Raw genomic sequence first — 15,508 nt, 5'->3', positions numbered from 1 at the left:
GGCCTTTCCTGCATTTGTCTCCCAGCAGGTCCACAGCCGCCCCCACCCTGTCCCTGGGGTTGAGTGATTACGTGGCACAGTGGGATGCTGATTCCCTCTCGCAGGCACATCCAAAGATTAGAAAAGCACCACTCGTTACCTGTAGCCAACCCCCCTGACAGTGCACTGCACCCCCTCCCCAGCCTGCAAGCCTTGCGGGGGCAGGACGGCTTCCCCCTGCTCCCTGCTGGACCCCGGGGCTTGCACAGTTGTGTCCATAGGTCAAAATACTGGTTGAACTAACAGCAGCAGCTACCAGCACAGGAAGGCCCACTGACTGCGCCTCGGGCTCTGTGCGAAGCCCTTGCGTGGATTACAGACTTAATCCTTAGAACAACAGGACAGTCCTGGTGATCCCCATTCTACAAACATCGACCTGGGCTAGAGAGGCCGGTTCCTGAATTCACGCAGCAGAGCCAGGTTTCACCGAGACGACCGGATTCCCGGCCCAGGGCTCCCACGTGTCTAGCAAAATAAACACCCTTCTTGGATATCCAAGCACGAGTGACAATGAAGAAAAACAAAATATGTTCTTAAAAAGCTTGAAGACGAGCTGAGAAGGCAAATCCGTCCAGTTGAGTGGTAAGTTTAGGAAATGAGCTGTAGCCGTGTGGCCCCCAAGCCCTCGTCTCAAGATTTCTGTGAGGCCTGTTTGCTGACCGAGGTGTGGCTGCTTCTCCCACTAACCAAACTGCAAGTCGCTCGCGCTCACTTCTGGTCACGAGGCAGGTGCTCTGGTCTGCGACGGCTGAGTGCGATGGGAAAACACAGTTGGAGTCCACCACAGCCCCCCGCAAAGAAGGAGCTGCCCCCCGGTCTGAAGCCAGAGGGTGAGGCTGGAGACCTGGGAGCGTGGCTGAACGCGAGGGCCAGAGGAGCCCGCCGGGGACGAACACGGCGGCCGGAGGAGGGACTCACGGACAGGAAGGGCTGCTCAGCGCGGAACCCAGCAGTGGGATGTCCCGCGGGACAGAAACAAAAATAAAGTGTTTACCCAACACAGTGGCAGAGAGAAAGACGCCGACTGTGGGAGCCCCCGGGGTCCCGCTCCCGGGAGCTGCGGCTGCTGGGGGGCAGGGACAGTTCCCTGGGCCCCTCGCTCTGCGCCAAAGTCACCGAAGCTAATTTATGAGCATTATTGCAGGCCAGGCACTGGTCAAATGCCCTATGAGAGTCACATAATTTAACCCACCCCGACTGCGGGAGGAAGTAGTCCCATCGTACCAACGAGGAAACTGAGGCTTAGAGAGGTTACGTGTTTAACCAGCATCTCACAAACAAGTCGCCCCTCTCGCTCCACAGCTCACGGCCTAGTCGCCTGACCATCTCCCCCACCATCCTCTGGGGGGTCACCCTGGCCCTTCGTCAGGGATGTGTCTGCCCAGGGCTCCTGGGAACAAAATCCGGTCTAGACATTTGCCCCATGGGAGTTTGGTCATTGACTCAGACCTCCTGAGTTCTGTCAAGAATAATTTCTGGAGGACCTCCCTGAGGCGGCAGCCCTCCCTTAGGTCAGCTGTCACACCAGGTGACCGGGTGACACCTGGCTCCCACCGCCTGCAATGGCGCCAGCTGTTGTCCTGAGAAAACAGATAGGCTTGTGGGGATGGAGTGCTCCAAGGTGCCGCTGAATTATCAGTGCTCGCAGGCAAACCCGGAGGCAAATTTGCATTTGAAAAGTCGATCTCTGTTCCTGCCCACGATTCTCATAAATCAAAACCGGTCAGTGTTTACAGGAGAGTCCAAAGGGAGAGCTGCTGGGCCGGCCCCAAACGCTTAAAAATTCTACACGGGAACCAAGAAAGCTTCACCCGAGGGTGGGAGGCTGGGAGGGCTAAGGGGCGCTTTTTGTCTGGTTCTCATTTAGGAAAACCGGACTACTGGGGAAGAGTGAAATAAAGAATTGGCAGCAAAAAAATCTTAAAGGCAAGCGGATCCCTCATTGTGGACAGGTAGAGACGGATACAGCGCCCCCCCTTCCTTAAGGCCAGTTTACCCCTCGGATGGCTTGTCAGGCGCCCTGGGGAGCTGACGGGGGATGGGCGGCTATGGCCACGGTCCCCAGGAGAAGAGCTGTCACTCAAAACCAGAACTGCCAGTCTTCAGACAGGCTGGGGTTGCTATGGCAACGCCACCAGGGCGACCTTTGCCTCTGTTATGCCACCCAAGGGCCCCACGACAGAAACAGACCATCCACAGCTGGCACCAGGCACTGTATGATCGTGCAGCATGAAATATATGTGTAATTATACATTTATGTAGATGCACATGCATGCACACGCGGGCACACACACATGAACAGAGACACAATACACACATGCACACACATGCACGCACAGGCGCACACAGGCACACACATGCACACACATGCACATACTATCAGTGGTTTGAAGCAATTTCAATTCTACTTAGAAAGAGGCAAAAGCCCGTCGTCCGTTTGAAGAAGGCAGGGCGTAGGTTGCAGGGGAGCAGGCGTGTTATTTACCGGAGCCCCCTCTACACCCATCAGGAGTCTTAACCCCCCCCCCCGGGCCTCTGTCGGGCGTCGGTTCTGCAGGCCTCTCCTTGGCCGCCCCAGAGGACGGTGGTGGCCGGGCTGCGTCTTCCGTCGGCCGCGCTTCCCCCGGCAAACGCCTCCCTCGGCCACGTCAGCTCACAGGGTAACGTCCCCCAGCAGGACCACCCGCTGTGGGGACAGGCACCGGCCCGGGTCCGAGGGCGCAGGGGGCAGGGCCCGGTGCCAAGGAAGGAGCAGCCCACCCGGGGCTCCCGGTCCCTGGAGTACGACCAAGGACGACAGCCGGCTCTCGGGAGCCGCTCGCGTGGCTCGATGCTTAACTACAACATGCTCGACGTGACTCCCGACGTGGGACCCTAAGGACCGTTCCCCGCAGCAGTGGCCACGTGGAGAATTCCGCGGGTGAAGCACGTGCGTGTCCCGAGGCGGGACGCTCCCGAGGCCAGCGCCCTCGGAGGGGAAGCTGCCCCTTTCCCATCAGCCAGCCCCCACCGAGAAGCCACCACGCTCTTCAGGTGACGAAGGAGAGGGGTCAGGACCAGAGAGGCTGGTTATTTTCCCTCAGTCACAAAGCTCAGAACACCGGAGGCGCCACGTTTCCCTCCTGACTCTGTGCCTTTCCCTGCACCTCGCTGACTCTTCTTTGCTTTTATAAAAAGCCCATGAAGTGAGGCCATGACGGGCGTGCGTCGCACTCCCCTCCCTCCCCGGCCGTCTTCACGGTTTCCACCCATCTGGACTCGAATCGCTGCTCCGAACAGAGCGAAATGAAGAGGTGAGCTTGTCTGCGCCGGGCGGGGCGAGGGGTGTGTGATGCGTTCGGAGCAAACCAGTTAATTCACGTTTGTGGGTTTTTTTAGCAACCTGGATCTTTTCTGGCATATGATAGGGCATGCACCAATTAATTAACTAATTCATAATATGCTGCCAACTGCAACAACGATTACGTTTAGGTTCCGACATGCAGAAATTACTTTGGAAAGCACATGAGTTTTGAACCAATCATTTTCTAAACCGAAGGATTTTTGCAGGGAATTTATAGCCCAATGTAAAAGCAGACTTTCGGGTAAAGAGCTGTCCATAGAATATAAGAAGTGCTGTCGTCAAGCATTGTCCTATTTGGTAAGATAATAAATTCGATCCAAACTTTAAACATATTTTTAAATATTTATTAAATTGTAGGGATAACACTTTTAGTACGTTTTTAACACCACTATATGTCTTTTCATTTAACCAACCTCCCAACATTCTATATATTTATCAATATTAAAGTACAAAACCATCTAGACTTTATTGAAAATATGAATAATTCTTTACTTTGTGAAAACCGCACATAAAAACCGTATCCCACAACCCCTAAGGGGACTTTGGTGGCACTGAGGTCCGTCCAGTGGGTGCCGCTGGCCGATAACGGAGCGAGAGGGGATCCCCCCTGGAGCCGTGAGGTCTTCAAAGAAAACCGAGGGACTGACCAACGAAATCCAGCCGGTCGACACTGAAGGGCTGGGCTTACAAGGGCGGGAAAAATACTCTCTACACAAATAATTCACCTCCCGAAATATTCCCCATCTGGGGGATGGTCTTGTATCATGTTCTATCTGCCCACATGTTTTCAATGTGAAGAAAATCATAAAGAAATAAAGAAACTCGTGTTCTGCACATTAAACTCACTTCATTTCACAGCGAGAAGCGGCAGCTCCCGAGAGGAAAGAGGTGACAATTTCTAAACGGTCCTGTGTCAGGACCGTGCCCTCTTCCTACACCCCCAGGTGCGCCTGAGCACCCGCGGCGAGCGTCTTCTGCGTCTTTTCAGGCCCCTCCAGGACCCCGAGGACGCAGCAGGGTGTTCATCGGGCCCCCGCCCCCCCCCCCCCCCCCGCTCCCCGAGGCACAGCCAGTGAGGACGAGGGCGGCCCGATTGCACTCGGACACACGTTTCCGTATCAGACGCCCTTTCAAACCCGCCGGCTTGACAGAGGCCCGCTCAAGGACGCCACCTCTCAAATTAGAGCCCGGAGGGCACCCCTTTGAAAAGGTTGATCTTAACGAGCTCCGGCATCTCAAACTTACGTCCGGACAAGAAACGAAAGCCTCTAAAAACGGTGTCCTGACATTTTCCAAAGTCCGTGTAACTTCAGGGATCGCAGTGAGGCGGGAGGCTCAGGGGAACTGAGTTGTTATCCAGGAAGCAAAATGTGGCCCAATTAGAAAGACCGTCAGTGCTCAGGCCGAGCGACTTCCACCGAAATCGAAGGGAGCGCGCTCTCGACGGCTGCAGCCCGCGCAGCTCGCGTCGGCCCTTAGGGGACCTTCCCCGGCCTTTGCCCTTCGAGTGCGTGCAGAGCTGGCCCCACAGGGACCACCTGAGCCCTAGAGCGGGGGAGGGAGCTCCGTATGCCCTGGGAGGAACAGCCCCACGGCCAAGGCGTCCGCTGAGACAGGCACCCCGAACTGGAAGGATCTGGGGGGCCGGCACCCACCGTCGGCTCGCGCTCCTCAGCCCACAGCCCAGCCACCGTTATCCTAGGTCAGCGCCGAACACCCACGGCTCCCCAAAGGAACCCCACTCTCGCTTCCACGTGATAACCCTCCACAGGTCACCTCGAAGCCGGATTCTGTTTGGCCCAAAGGGCTACCCTCCTCCAAGACACAGGCGGGGGTCACCTTTCGCAGCCACCCCACCCCAGGGGCGCGGACTGAGTCTGCAGGGCTCCTTCTAGCACATTTCCTTCCGCACTTACCCTGTTTATGTTTTGTTAACCCCAGCACAGGACTTCACATTCAGCCCCATTAAATCGCATCTTGTTAGTTCTGGCCCATTGATCAAACTCCCGGAATCTCCATGATTCAGAGTCCACCGCGTGGAGCGCAGTTACCCCCCTCAGCCCTGCGTTGCCGGGAAGCGTGATGGGTGCACCTACTACGTCTTCACAGAGATGACTGGCCAGCCTGTGGGCCAGGACGAGGCCTGTGCACAGCCCCACGGCCACGGACAGCCATCCCGGGCCGGTCACGGGACGCCGCGTGGGTCGCCAGGACCGGCGGACGAGCATCGTCTGGGCGGTTACGCAGCCAACGACGAACCCCCCCATGCTCCCTGCTGCATCTCCCCACCTCCCCACCCGGCAGCACCATAAGCCGAGAGGTGCTGCCAAATAAATGCCTCCCCGATATTCTTGCCCACATGCGAGAAATGTAAAATGCCCCGTCTGCTACCGGCTGCGTGACTACTAACTAGAGTTGCCCCTAACGAGTTGTCTGGAATTACTCCAGACAGAACAAAAGTCAAGGCCAAGGTTCTAGCTCAGAGGCACCCTAAATATAAACTCAGCGGGCTGGGGGCCTCCCAGGCAACTGCCTCCCACCGCTGGAAAAGGGAAAGCTCTGCGGGTGAGGGGGGGCGACCTATGGTCATCGCTTTCAATCACCCTCACCGGGAAAAACGGGGGTCGGAGCTGGCCGCCCGCGCAATGAAGCATCGTGATCAGAGAGGCAGGCGGCCTGCACCTGCCCGGGGCCGGGCCTGCGCGTCCATGGGGACCGGGGGTTATGGAGGTTACGAAGCGGCCCTACAGCTCCGCGCAGAAAAATGCTTCTCCCGGGAAGCCTCGGGTTTCTTTAAACATTCAATTACTGCTCTGCAAACAGGTTCTGAGGAGCAGCGTCCGCTCTCTGCACACACTAGGGATGCTAGGAGGCAAACAAACGGCTTCCCTGGAACGGCTACTGGGTGCGAATTCAGCGCCGCTCCATGGAGAGGTAGCTACAGGGAGAGGCTGGGGGCGGTCCCCGAGCTGGACGGGCCGGCACCCAGGATTAGGGCACGGGGACCACCTTTATTTCGGTTGTGATTTCTAAGCAGGTTTTTCACTAAAACAGATTTCTAGGTATCTGAAGCCCCGATCGTCAATGGGTAGAGCTTTCCAGCCCTTTCAGAGATGCCTGAGGCCTCCCTAGAACCCAGGGTTTCCTGCTCACGAGTAATAAGTACTCATTCATTCCTCTTTCAACACTTTTTCAGCAGCTTTTTTCCTTCAATATAAAAAATTCTCCTGATTTTAATAGCAATAGTTTCTTGTTATAAAACATGAAGACTATCAGGAAAGCAAATGTCTTCCACAATCTTCCTACTCAGAAACAGATGCACCGGCATATAATTTAAAAATATTACGTGACGTGCTGTTTATAACAAGATCTCCACCATCCCTCTTAATTGCTGTGTCCCACTCTATCCCATAGCTGGCCCATCGTTTATTTGATCAAACTCCCACTGATGAACTTTAGGTAGAACATTCTGCAATGAGCCTCCTCACACACAGCCTCCTGGCCGCGGGCACCACCCAGGCGCAGCCGCTTGCCTCCGGCGGCCCGGCTCCCTCCCGCGGAAACGACTCTCACCGCACATGCACCTTGGGGGCTTGTAGCTTCAGTTGGAAAAATTCTCTCATTGGGTGTATTTGGCCAAAGACCATGCGGATTAAAAACTCTATCTTAGGCTAGATCATCGATTCCCTTCTGCGTCTGACAGCATTCGAGATGCTGCCCGAAACTCTATTTTAAGACCCAGTCCCGAGGAAAGCCGAAAGCACGCTGCTTGCGGCTCACAAAAGCCCAGCGGCGAGGCGTCAACACGCGAGAAATACGAAGACAGGTTTTTGTGACTTGACGCGTCTCCCAGACTCGTTCCAGAGAAACTGTCGTTTCAGCAGCGAAACGGAAACAGACACTAGAAGCTCCAGCATCTCGCGGGCGGGCGGGCGAGGGGTGGAGGCCGCGCCGTTGGGAGGGAGGACAGCAGGGCCGGGGAGCCCCGTCCGCAGCCTTCAGTGCGGGTTCCTTCCCAGGCGAGCTCGGCCTTCCTGACACCCATCAAGCAGAACGGCGAGGACCCCCGGGATCCGAGGGCCCCGCGGGGACGCCACACAGTGCGAGGGATCCCCAGGAGGCGAGTGGCTTTCACTTATGGGCGAAGCAGACAGCGTTCGACCGGGAAGGCGCACAGGGTACGTAAAAGAACCCATGTGCCCCAGAGAAGGGTGTAATACCTTTTTCTGGAGATGAATATAATTTTCTTAAAAAAGGGGTCACATTTTTAAACAAAAGGGTACAATAAACATACCGCTGGAGACAAACTCGGAAAGATAAAATAAACTCTGGGTATTTCTCAGGGAGAAAAGAATTTCTACCCACTGGAAGCTGTTTCTCTCTCTGTAACCCAGGAATTGCCGACAGTCAGCTAGTTTGGGAACGCGGTCATGTGCACAGAAGGCGGAGGGGGGAAACTCCGCCCCTCAAACGCCAGGCTCTTCCCAGCAGAGCTGGAGGAAACCTGCTGAGGCATAAAGTTCCTCTGCAGAGTGACAGCACTTTTAACTTTTCCCCTGGACGGCTGCTGGGCGTTAACTCCAGCCCCGAGCCCCAGCCTGCCTGCGCCTCCGCGCCTCGGCCCGGGTCCCGAAAGGCCCCTGCGGCCCGGCCGTGGGAGCGCGCCCGTCGTGGGCCGAGCAGGGCCCGCCGCACTCACTCATTTCTTTCCAGGTGGACGGTCAGCTCCTGGCCCCCCAGTTGCATCCGAAACGTCAGCTCTTCCGGGTGAATCTGAAAGACAAACGAGAAAAGCCAGTCGGTGATCATCGCGCTTTCACTCGCCACGACTGGAATCTGCTCCGCGGGCGGATTCCAAGGACAAAGAGGAAACTAATGTTCTCTGGGGACGTTGCGGGGACCCAGCGGAGGAGACCAGGGGCCCGGACGAGCCTGGAAAACGGGCCACCCTGCTGAGCCCTGACGACCTGTGGCCCTGCCCGGGCCTCCTTCCCTTGGGCCACGCGCCCTGAGGGCCCTGGGCAGGTCCCTCTGCTCAGAGGCCGCCACCCTCGAGAGCGGGACAACCGTGGGCCTGGTGGCTTCTCCTCGGTTTCTAACATCCCGCACGCGATGGTTCCCGCCAACTCCAGCGGTCAAGACACTTGCTTACAACGCAGAGTTTCAGCCACACGGATTGAACTGACCACACGTTACTATGTTTTAAGAGAAACTGGAAAACAAAGAGATTGTAGATTCCAATATCTTCCAACGATAAAATAATTAGCTGAAATGAAACAAAATTTAAACAAAAACCACAACTGAAGGCCACTGGAGTCCTGAGAAAACGTTCACACAGGCGTTAACTACGCCGGGGGACTGGGGCGGAATCGCAAGGGGCGGAACGCCGCTCGTTTTATTTGGGGGGCAGCCCTGTGACATCTTTTTGTAGCTTCCTGTGTTTAATGTGGCACCATTAGCCACATGCGGCCATTTAAACTTAAATTAATTAAAATCAGGTAAAATTTTAAAATTGGTTCAGCATCCACACCAGACACATATCAAGACTCAACAGCAGCGACCGGTGGCTACACCGCGGATGGAGACCGTCCCACCTTCCCAGGAAGCTCGCCGGGATTCCCACCTTCATCCGGCACCTCAGAGTCAGGCCCGAGGCCTGCGCCGCCCAACTGCCGCCTGAGGAACAGGCTGTCAGATATCGGTGCCCAAAGCATTTGTGCCTTTTTTATTGCTTTAAGAAGGCACTTCTCAATTTTAATTGATGGGTGATGTTATTTTTTTAAGCAATTCCTTAAGCTTGAGAGTTAAACTGGTGAATTCCTACGCACATGCCATGCTTATATATATATATTTTTTGGTTTAAACAGACCTTGTTTTTTACAAATTCATTCTGGCAAATGGCTAAACCTTTAGCGATCTGGCGAAAACCACAGTTCTAAATTGATATTCAGGGTGTCCCCCAAAATGCATACACACTGTAACAGCCGATAGCTCAATGTTGCAAATGAAATGCATTCTAATAAACACTATAAACACTGCCTTTATAATTATTCAAAGGGTGTGTATATATTTTTTGGGACACCCTATATTTTGATGTTTTCTGGTGCTCATAGAAATCGTGTGGATTTCTGAGTGTTTACTGAAGTTTAAAAATTCCTATTCCTACCCCATGCAACGTTGAGCACATCGCCTGTGTGGGTGTTAACAGTGTGCAAGAGTGTCTCTAAGGCGCATTTGCTTTGGAGTCTGTCACGGGGACTTCCACCTAAATTGGCTTGTACCTTCTGACACTTGGATTTCATTACAACCACAAAGAATGTTCTCTCCAGGGCTTGCAATTTATACTCATTAATTATATCTTAGAAAAACAAGGTATTAACTATGTTTGTAATGAAACATATTAGGACAAAATATTAGGACAAAAATACATGTCATTATTCTGTCAAGATGCACCCAGCATATGTGTGTGTGTATATGCACATTTGTATATTGCATATGTCTGTGTAAATGATTTAATTATAAATCATATTTGTCTAAGATAGGGACACACATCACTATTTTAAAGAGAAATCCTGACAATCGTGTTTGTGAATAAAAGTAAGATTTTGCAGTACCCGTTCATTCCCCCAAAGAAGTGAGCCAGTTTAAACATGAGCATTTGCACTAATTCCACGGAAAGCCCCTGCAGGAGCTGTTCGACATTCCAATGTCAACATTTTCAAAGGAATGCTTTTCCCCAGAGAGGCAAAGGATCTTGATCTGTACATTTTAGTTGAGATCTGCATGGCACCGGAGGGATCGATGAAGGAGAACAGACAGCTGTTTTAATTCAAAGGCACTGATTTTCGATTTCTTAGTTTAAAAGCATGTATCCACTCCATTTCCTTTGATTTTTATACATGGGAGATAACGGACCAGTGCTGGTTAAATACAGCAATCCTTATCTTTAAAACGATGCATTGATTACCCCGATGGGACTGGGTCTTCTATTGAATGCTTCAAGAACTGCATTTGCTCAATAAATCAATTAAATGCTCACCAATAAGCCAGAAATGTTCTGGCAGTCATAATTCTATATCTCAAATTGGGATTTATGTGAAATGCGTAAGTACAATTTTAAAAACAACAATAAAATAATCATCAGGGTACCTGCCACCCAGCTGGAAAGTCAAACTATTACCCGAATCTTAGAAGCCCCATGTCCCAGTTGGCCGGGGCTTCCACAACAAAGTGCCACCGACTGGGTGGCTTACCCAACAGGAATGTATTTCCTCACAGTTCTGGAAGCCAGAAGGCCACGCCCAAGGTCTGGTCCTTGTGAGGCCTCTCCCTGAAGTGCCTCCCAGAGGGAGCTCGGGACTTAGGTCCCCAGGTGCCCTGTGCTCTCTGAGTCTCCCACAGCCACCGGGCCAGCGCATCCTACTTAACGAGAGGTGGAAACAGACGTTACAAAAGTGATTCACTGACCAGTGGTGTTTCCTCCTCTGCGTTATCTATGTTGGCTGCCCTCCTTCAATCTGTGTAATTGGGAGCTCACCCAAACTTGAATTTAAATTATTTCACCCATCACGGGTACAAAATATCTCCAGTCAATCAATGGAGCCTACATTGTTTTTTCTCTGATGGATGAAGTGATACACAGTATCATCGCCTTGCCGTTTCTATGCCCTTAAAGAGCAGCCAAGCTTCAATGACTTAGGGAAATCGGAACCTGACCGTGAAATTGAAATAAGGTGGCAGTGAGTCAGCATGAAGTTGAAACAAGGTGGCAGTGAGTCAGCAGAAGGGAATTTACATTTTTTAAAAAACGTGGGGTCAACAGCCAAGTCCGCTCCCATCACGACGCTGGGTTACCCTTTCAAAGACAACGTCAGTGCTGAGCCAAAGCCGTTCATCTCAGCGTCGAGCCTGGAAGCTCCCAGGGATCTAATTTTTCAAGCAGGACGACACTAAAATATTGCATTTGGGGGACGCTAGACTAGCCGGATCCCTCTCCAGCACTAAATAAACGCTGCGGACTGCAGCCCTGGCGTTCACGGGGCACGAGGGAGTCATTTATGGCTGAGAATATTTAGAGGTGATCTTGATTACCCCTTTAATATCTGTGGGCTAGTTCCACGGCTGGGGAGGGACGCGCACCGTGGAATCGGGAAAGGGGGAAATTCACTTAACTGCAGGATGACACAGTGAGGAAAGCAGGGGCTGCAGAACCATAACGGGTGTCCCCGGCTTGGGCCTTTAAGTTGTCACACAAATGACAGTGACGTTATCCATGAGTTATTGATAATTTTTTTCTGATGGAAATTGGCAGGCACGGATTTCCAGGCCACCCCTCCCTTCCCCCACCTCTGGTGCTCTCAGTTCCAGTCCTTCATCCCGTCGCTGCTGAGAGGGTCACGGGTGCTTGCAGGCGCAGAAACATTTCAGGTGTTCACTAGCTCACTATCGCTACGGCCAGAGCACCCTAAAGCCGAAGCTATCCCTCGGAATAGCGCCCGTCTCCCCGTCGCCCGGCATCTGTAGGCCATAGGGTTCCAGTGCCTTGTGCTGCGTCTAAGGACACGGGCCGATTCTGAGGCAGACACAGTGCCCTGTCCCCTCCTGGGGCTCTAGGGTGACACGTCACCTAACAGAAAACCCAGCCTTTCCCGAGCATCTTGCATCAGGAAACCCTTAGGCGAGAGATCGTCACAGCCTGGCCGGCGGATGCTGCCACTTGGGCCGTGGGACAAACTGCCTGCCTGTCCTTTAGCTCTGCTGGGCCTCAGTTTTCTCACCAGGAAAATGGGGACAATAATACTTGTCCCGTCTATCCGTGTGGTTGGCAGAATAACAGGCCCCCAAAGAGATTCTGCCCTGAGTTTCAGGAACCTGTGACTATGTTAGCTTATTTGGAAAAAGGGACAGGGCCTGTGTGGCTAAGCGTAAAGCTGGGAAGATTATCCTGGAGCCCAAAGTCATCGCGCGGGTCCTTCGACTCTGCGCCTTTGCAGGGTGAAATATTTTGAATTTATTTGTGAAACGTGCAACCTTCCACTTCTTACGATGTCAGCACACAGCAGCCTGCAGCTGGAAGAATCTCACTGGGATTTCCAACCATTGAATGCTCCACATCACGCACAGCTGCTGCCCCCTCGCCCTGGCCAAGAGCCGGGGTCAAGGTCAAAGGGAAAGCGCCAAGGCGGCCGGGAAGTAAGGGAGGAGGCTTCCCTTCCCTCCACCTGCCCAGCCCGCCGGGCGCGCGGGGCAGGGAGCAGTGCTGACGCCAGCGATGGGCTCTGCTGCGTCCGCGACCAAATTCCCCAATTCAGCACCTCCGGGCTCGGAGCTGCCCCCTGGGCCCTGGCAGCAGCCTCCGCCTCTGCCCGAATCACAACATAACACTCGGAGGGAAAAGCCTTCCTGCAGAGAGGGACGACCGCATGTCTCTGTGTAACTGATGGTGAAGGCGCACTTTCAGAGCTCAGTACGCCTCAGCGTTTCGCTGCTAGCATAAGACTCCGGCTTCACTTCGTGGGGAAATTATTAGCAAAGATCCTCACGTTTTTATTAGTAGGAAACCCCATAAAATTTTAACAGAAAAACAAAAATAACCTTGAAAACCCTGATGTTAAGAGTGCACATATAATTATTTTCACACGTGCACAGATCCAGTGTTGCTCACATACAAACGTTACTAGAATATTCCATGAGCTTCCCCAACCATGTCCTGATGAAAAAAACCAACTTCTGAGAGGGCCCGAAGGTTTCTGTCCACAGGACTTTGCGGATTTGTCCGCTTAGTAAAACCAAATATTCAAAACAAGCAACAAGTTCAATGGGTAGGTTGAAACCAGGAGTTAGCAACCCCAGATGATTCTGTCCCCGGGGGACATGTGAGACCTTTTTAAATCTCAGGCCTCGGTGAGGGGGGCTACTGGCATCTAGAGGCAGGGACCAGGGATGCTGCTGAACACCCGCCGGTGCAGAGGATGGCACCCGCCGGTCCCAGCAAAGAACTGTCCAGTCCAAAATGTGAGCCATCGCACAGCTCAGAACCCTGGTTTTAAATTTCTCTTCGTGAATAGCTGCATTTATCCAGATGGTCTGTAACTTAGTAAGTACTAACAACCCACTGGCTTACAGATAGCACTCTTCCTTGTGATTTCATTTATTTATGCAAACAGATGTATTATGTATTTTTAAGACCACCTCTGAATGGAGGAAAGCTTGCCAGAGGAGCGCTACACTCGGCCCGCGTCGGTGCGAAGGGCGTTTTGCTCGGTCCCAGGGGTGATGGTCGTTGGAAAGTAGATTAATGGGTGTTTAATCCGGGGGCTTTTCTGGAAGAAACAGGTCTTCAGTTCGCACTTAAAAGAAAACCAGGGCATGCTGGTGGGAGGAAAGGACTTTTGTGTTCCTGAGTCAAATGTGCAAAAACTTGGATATGGGCAGAAGGAATGTGGGGGTGGGAATGGGGGGCTACAGTGGAGGGGGGGGTGTATGTTCATGTGGGATCAAGGCTTGTGGGGTGTGGCCAGTTGGCAGGAAGATTTGAGGACCAGCATCAAACATACGCATTAAATCCTGAGCAATGGAAAGGCAGGGCCGTTGCGAGTCCACTGAGAAATGCTTTGAAGAGACCACATCGGTCCCCTCTCCTCTCCTCTCGTCCAAGTGGGCGACATCGCTCCCCGAAAACTCCGTCTTGCCTGGTTCCACAGCGAGCTTCGACACCCTGCCTCCTTAATCCTGGTTTCTAGCCTGTGGCCGGGCCTAATCACTTACTCATGTTCAATGTTGAGAAACATATATGGGTAGCATGTGTCACGACCTTGGGACAGCTTGAGCCACTTAAGAAGAAGTTCGAGTCCAAATAGTGTGCAAAACATCCTGGCCTTATCTAAACTCGACATTCTCCGGGGGAGCAGCAATCTGTAGCATGTCTTCCAGAGGGTTGCTCAGGGCCATCCAATTTGGATGCTTAAATCAAATAATCATCTGGCTTAATTCTCTCATGGCCCCTCACCGCCACCCCCGTGCTTTTATCATTCCAAGCGGCTCACTCTGCTCCACACGCTTGTGCCTGCGCCAGACTCTGCGAGTTCCCCAGCCTCCCGAACGCCTTCCTGGGCGACGGGCTCAGACGAAACCCTCGCAAGCTTGCTGATGTGACCACAGATGTGCTCCTGGATCAGGGGCCCTTTTGCATGTGATCGCGTGGATTTGGACGGAAAACGGAAAGTCAGCATTTTTTCAGAAAGTAATTGGTCTTTTATGATACTTTGAAAATGATAAATGCCTTTTAGCAAAAAACCAGAAATTATGATCATGGGAAAGAAGGCACATTGACGGGAGGAACTCACCCCTTGCATGAGGACACTGGGGACGAATACAGGACAGTGGATGGGGTCCTAAGAGATTGAAATGGTCTCTATCCATTTAAAATAAAAGCACAGCTGTCTCCTGTCCAGAGCCAGTTTGTACTCAGTTTTTTGTGGGGGGTTTTTTGTTTTGTTTTGGTTAATCTTCACCTGGGATATTACTTCCATTGATTTTTAGAGAGAGTGGAAGGGAACGGGAGGGGGAGAGAGAGGGAGGGAGAGAAACATCAATGTGAGGGACACACATCGATCGGTTGCCTCCCGCACGCACCCCGACAGAGGCCAGGGATCCAACCTGCAACCCAGGATTCAAACCCACGACCGCTGAGTGCTCGGGCCGATGCTCTAACCACCGAGTGACACCAGCCAGGCCAGGGCCGTACTCAGTTGCTTTTACAAAGGAACCACGAACACAGAGGGTCCTCTGTTACACTAAATTGTCAGTCACCGCTGAAAATTAACATTCAGAAAGAAACAGAAAGGTTTTTGAAATAGGCCGTCCACGCCATTACCAAAGGACGCGTCCTTCCAGAACTGCAGATGCCCGAACCGTGTGGGTTTTGAGTCCCAACACAGTGAAACACTCATCAGGTCCGATTTCCACCCGGTGAGCACAGCGGCTGAGACGCCAGGAGTGGCCTGTGCAGAGAGGAGGGAAGCGGGCACGCGGCTCTGGAACGGGCTGGGCACTGAGGAAACGAGAAGCCAAGGGAGGGGCAAGGCGGGAGCCGGGCGCTGGGGGGACCCGGCACCTGGGTGGAAG

The 15,508-nt window shown here is 53.0% G+C and overlaps 1 protein-coding gene across 1 annotated transcript in view; it reads right to left on the bottom strand.

Annotated features, from left to right (window-relative positions):
- ADAM12 (ADAM metallopeptidase domain 12) overlaps nucleotides 1–15,508 on the bottom strand; it is a 143,437-nt gene that overhangs the window by 115,343 nt on the left and 12,586 nt on the right. The window contains exon 2 of the mRNA XM_087824092.1: nucleotides 8,082–8,155. Coding sequence (XP_087680218.1) covers nucleotides 8,082–8,155 — 74 coding nt within the window. The remainder of the gene's footprint in view (nucleotides 1–8,081; nucleotides 8,156–15,508) is intronic.

Source organism: Miniopterus natalensis, chromosome 14 (assembly GCF_054644295.1).
Source record: "Miniopterus natalensis isolate mMinNat1 chromosome 14, mMinNat1.hap1, whole genome shotgun sequence".
Taxonomy (NCBI): domain Eukaryota; kingdom Metazoa; phylum Chordata; class Mammalia; order Chiroptera; family Miniopteridae; genus Miniopterus; species Miniopterus natalensis.
Note: the sequence above shows the minus strand (reverse complement) of the source record. Positions and strands in the feature narration are given on the sequence as shown.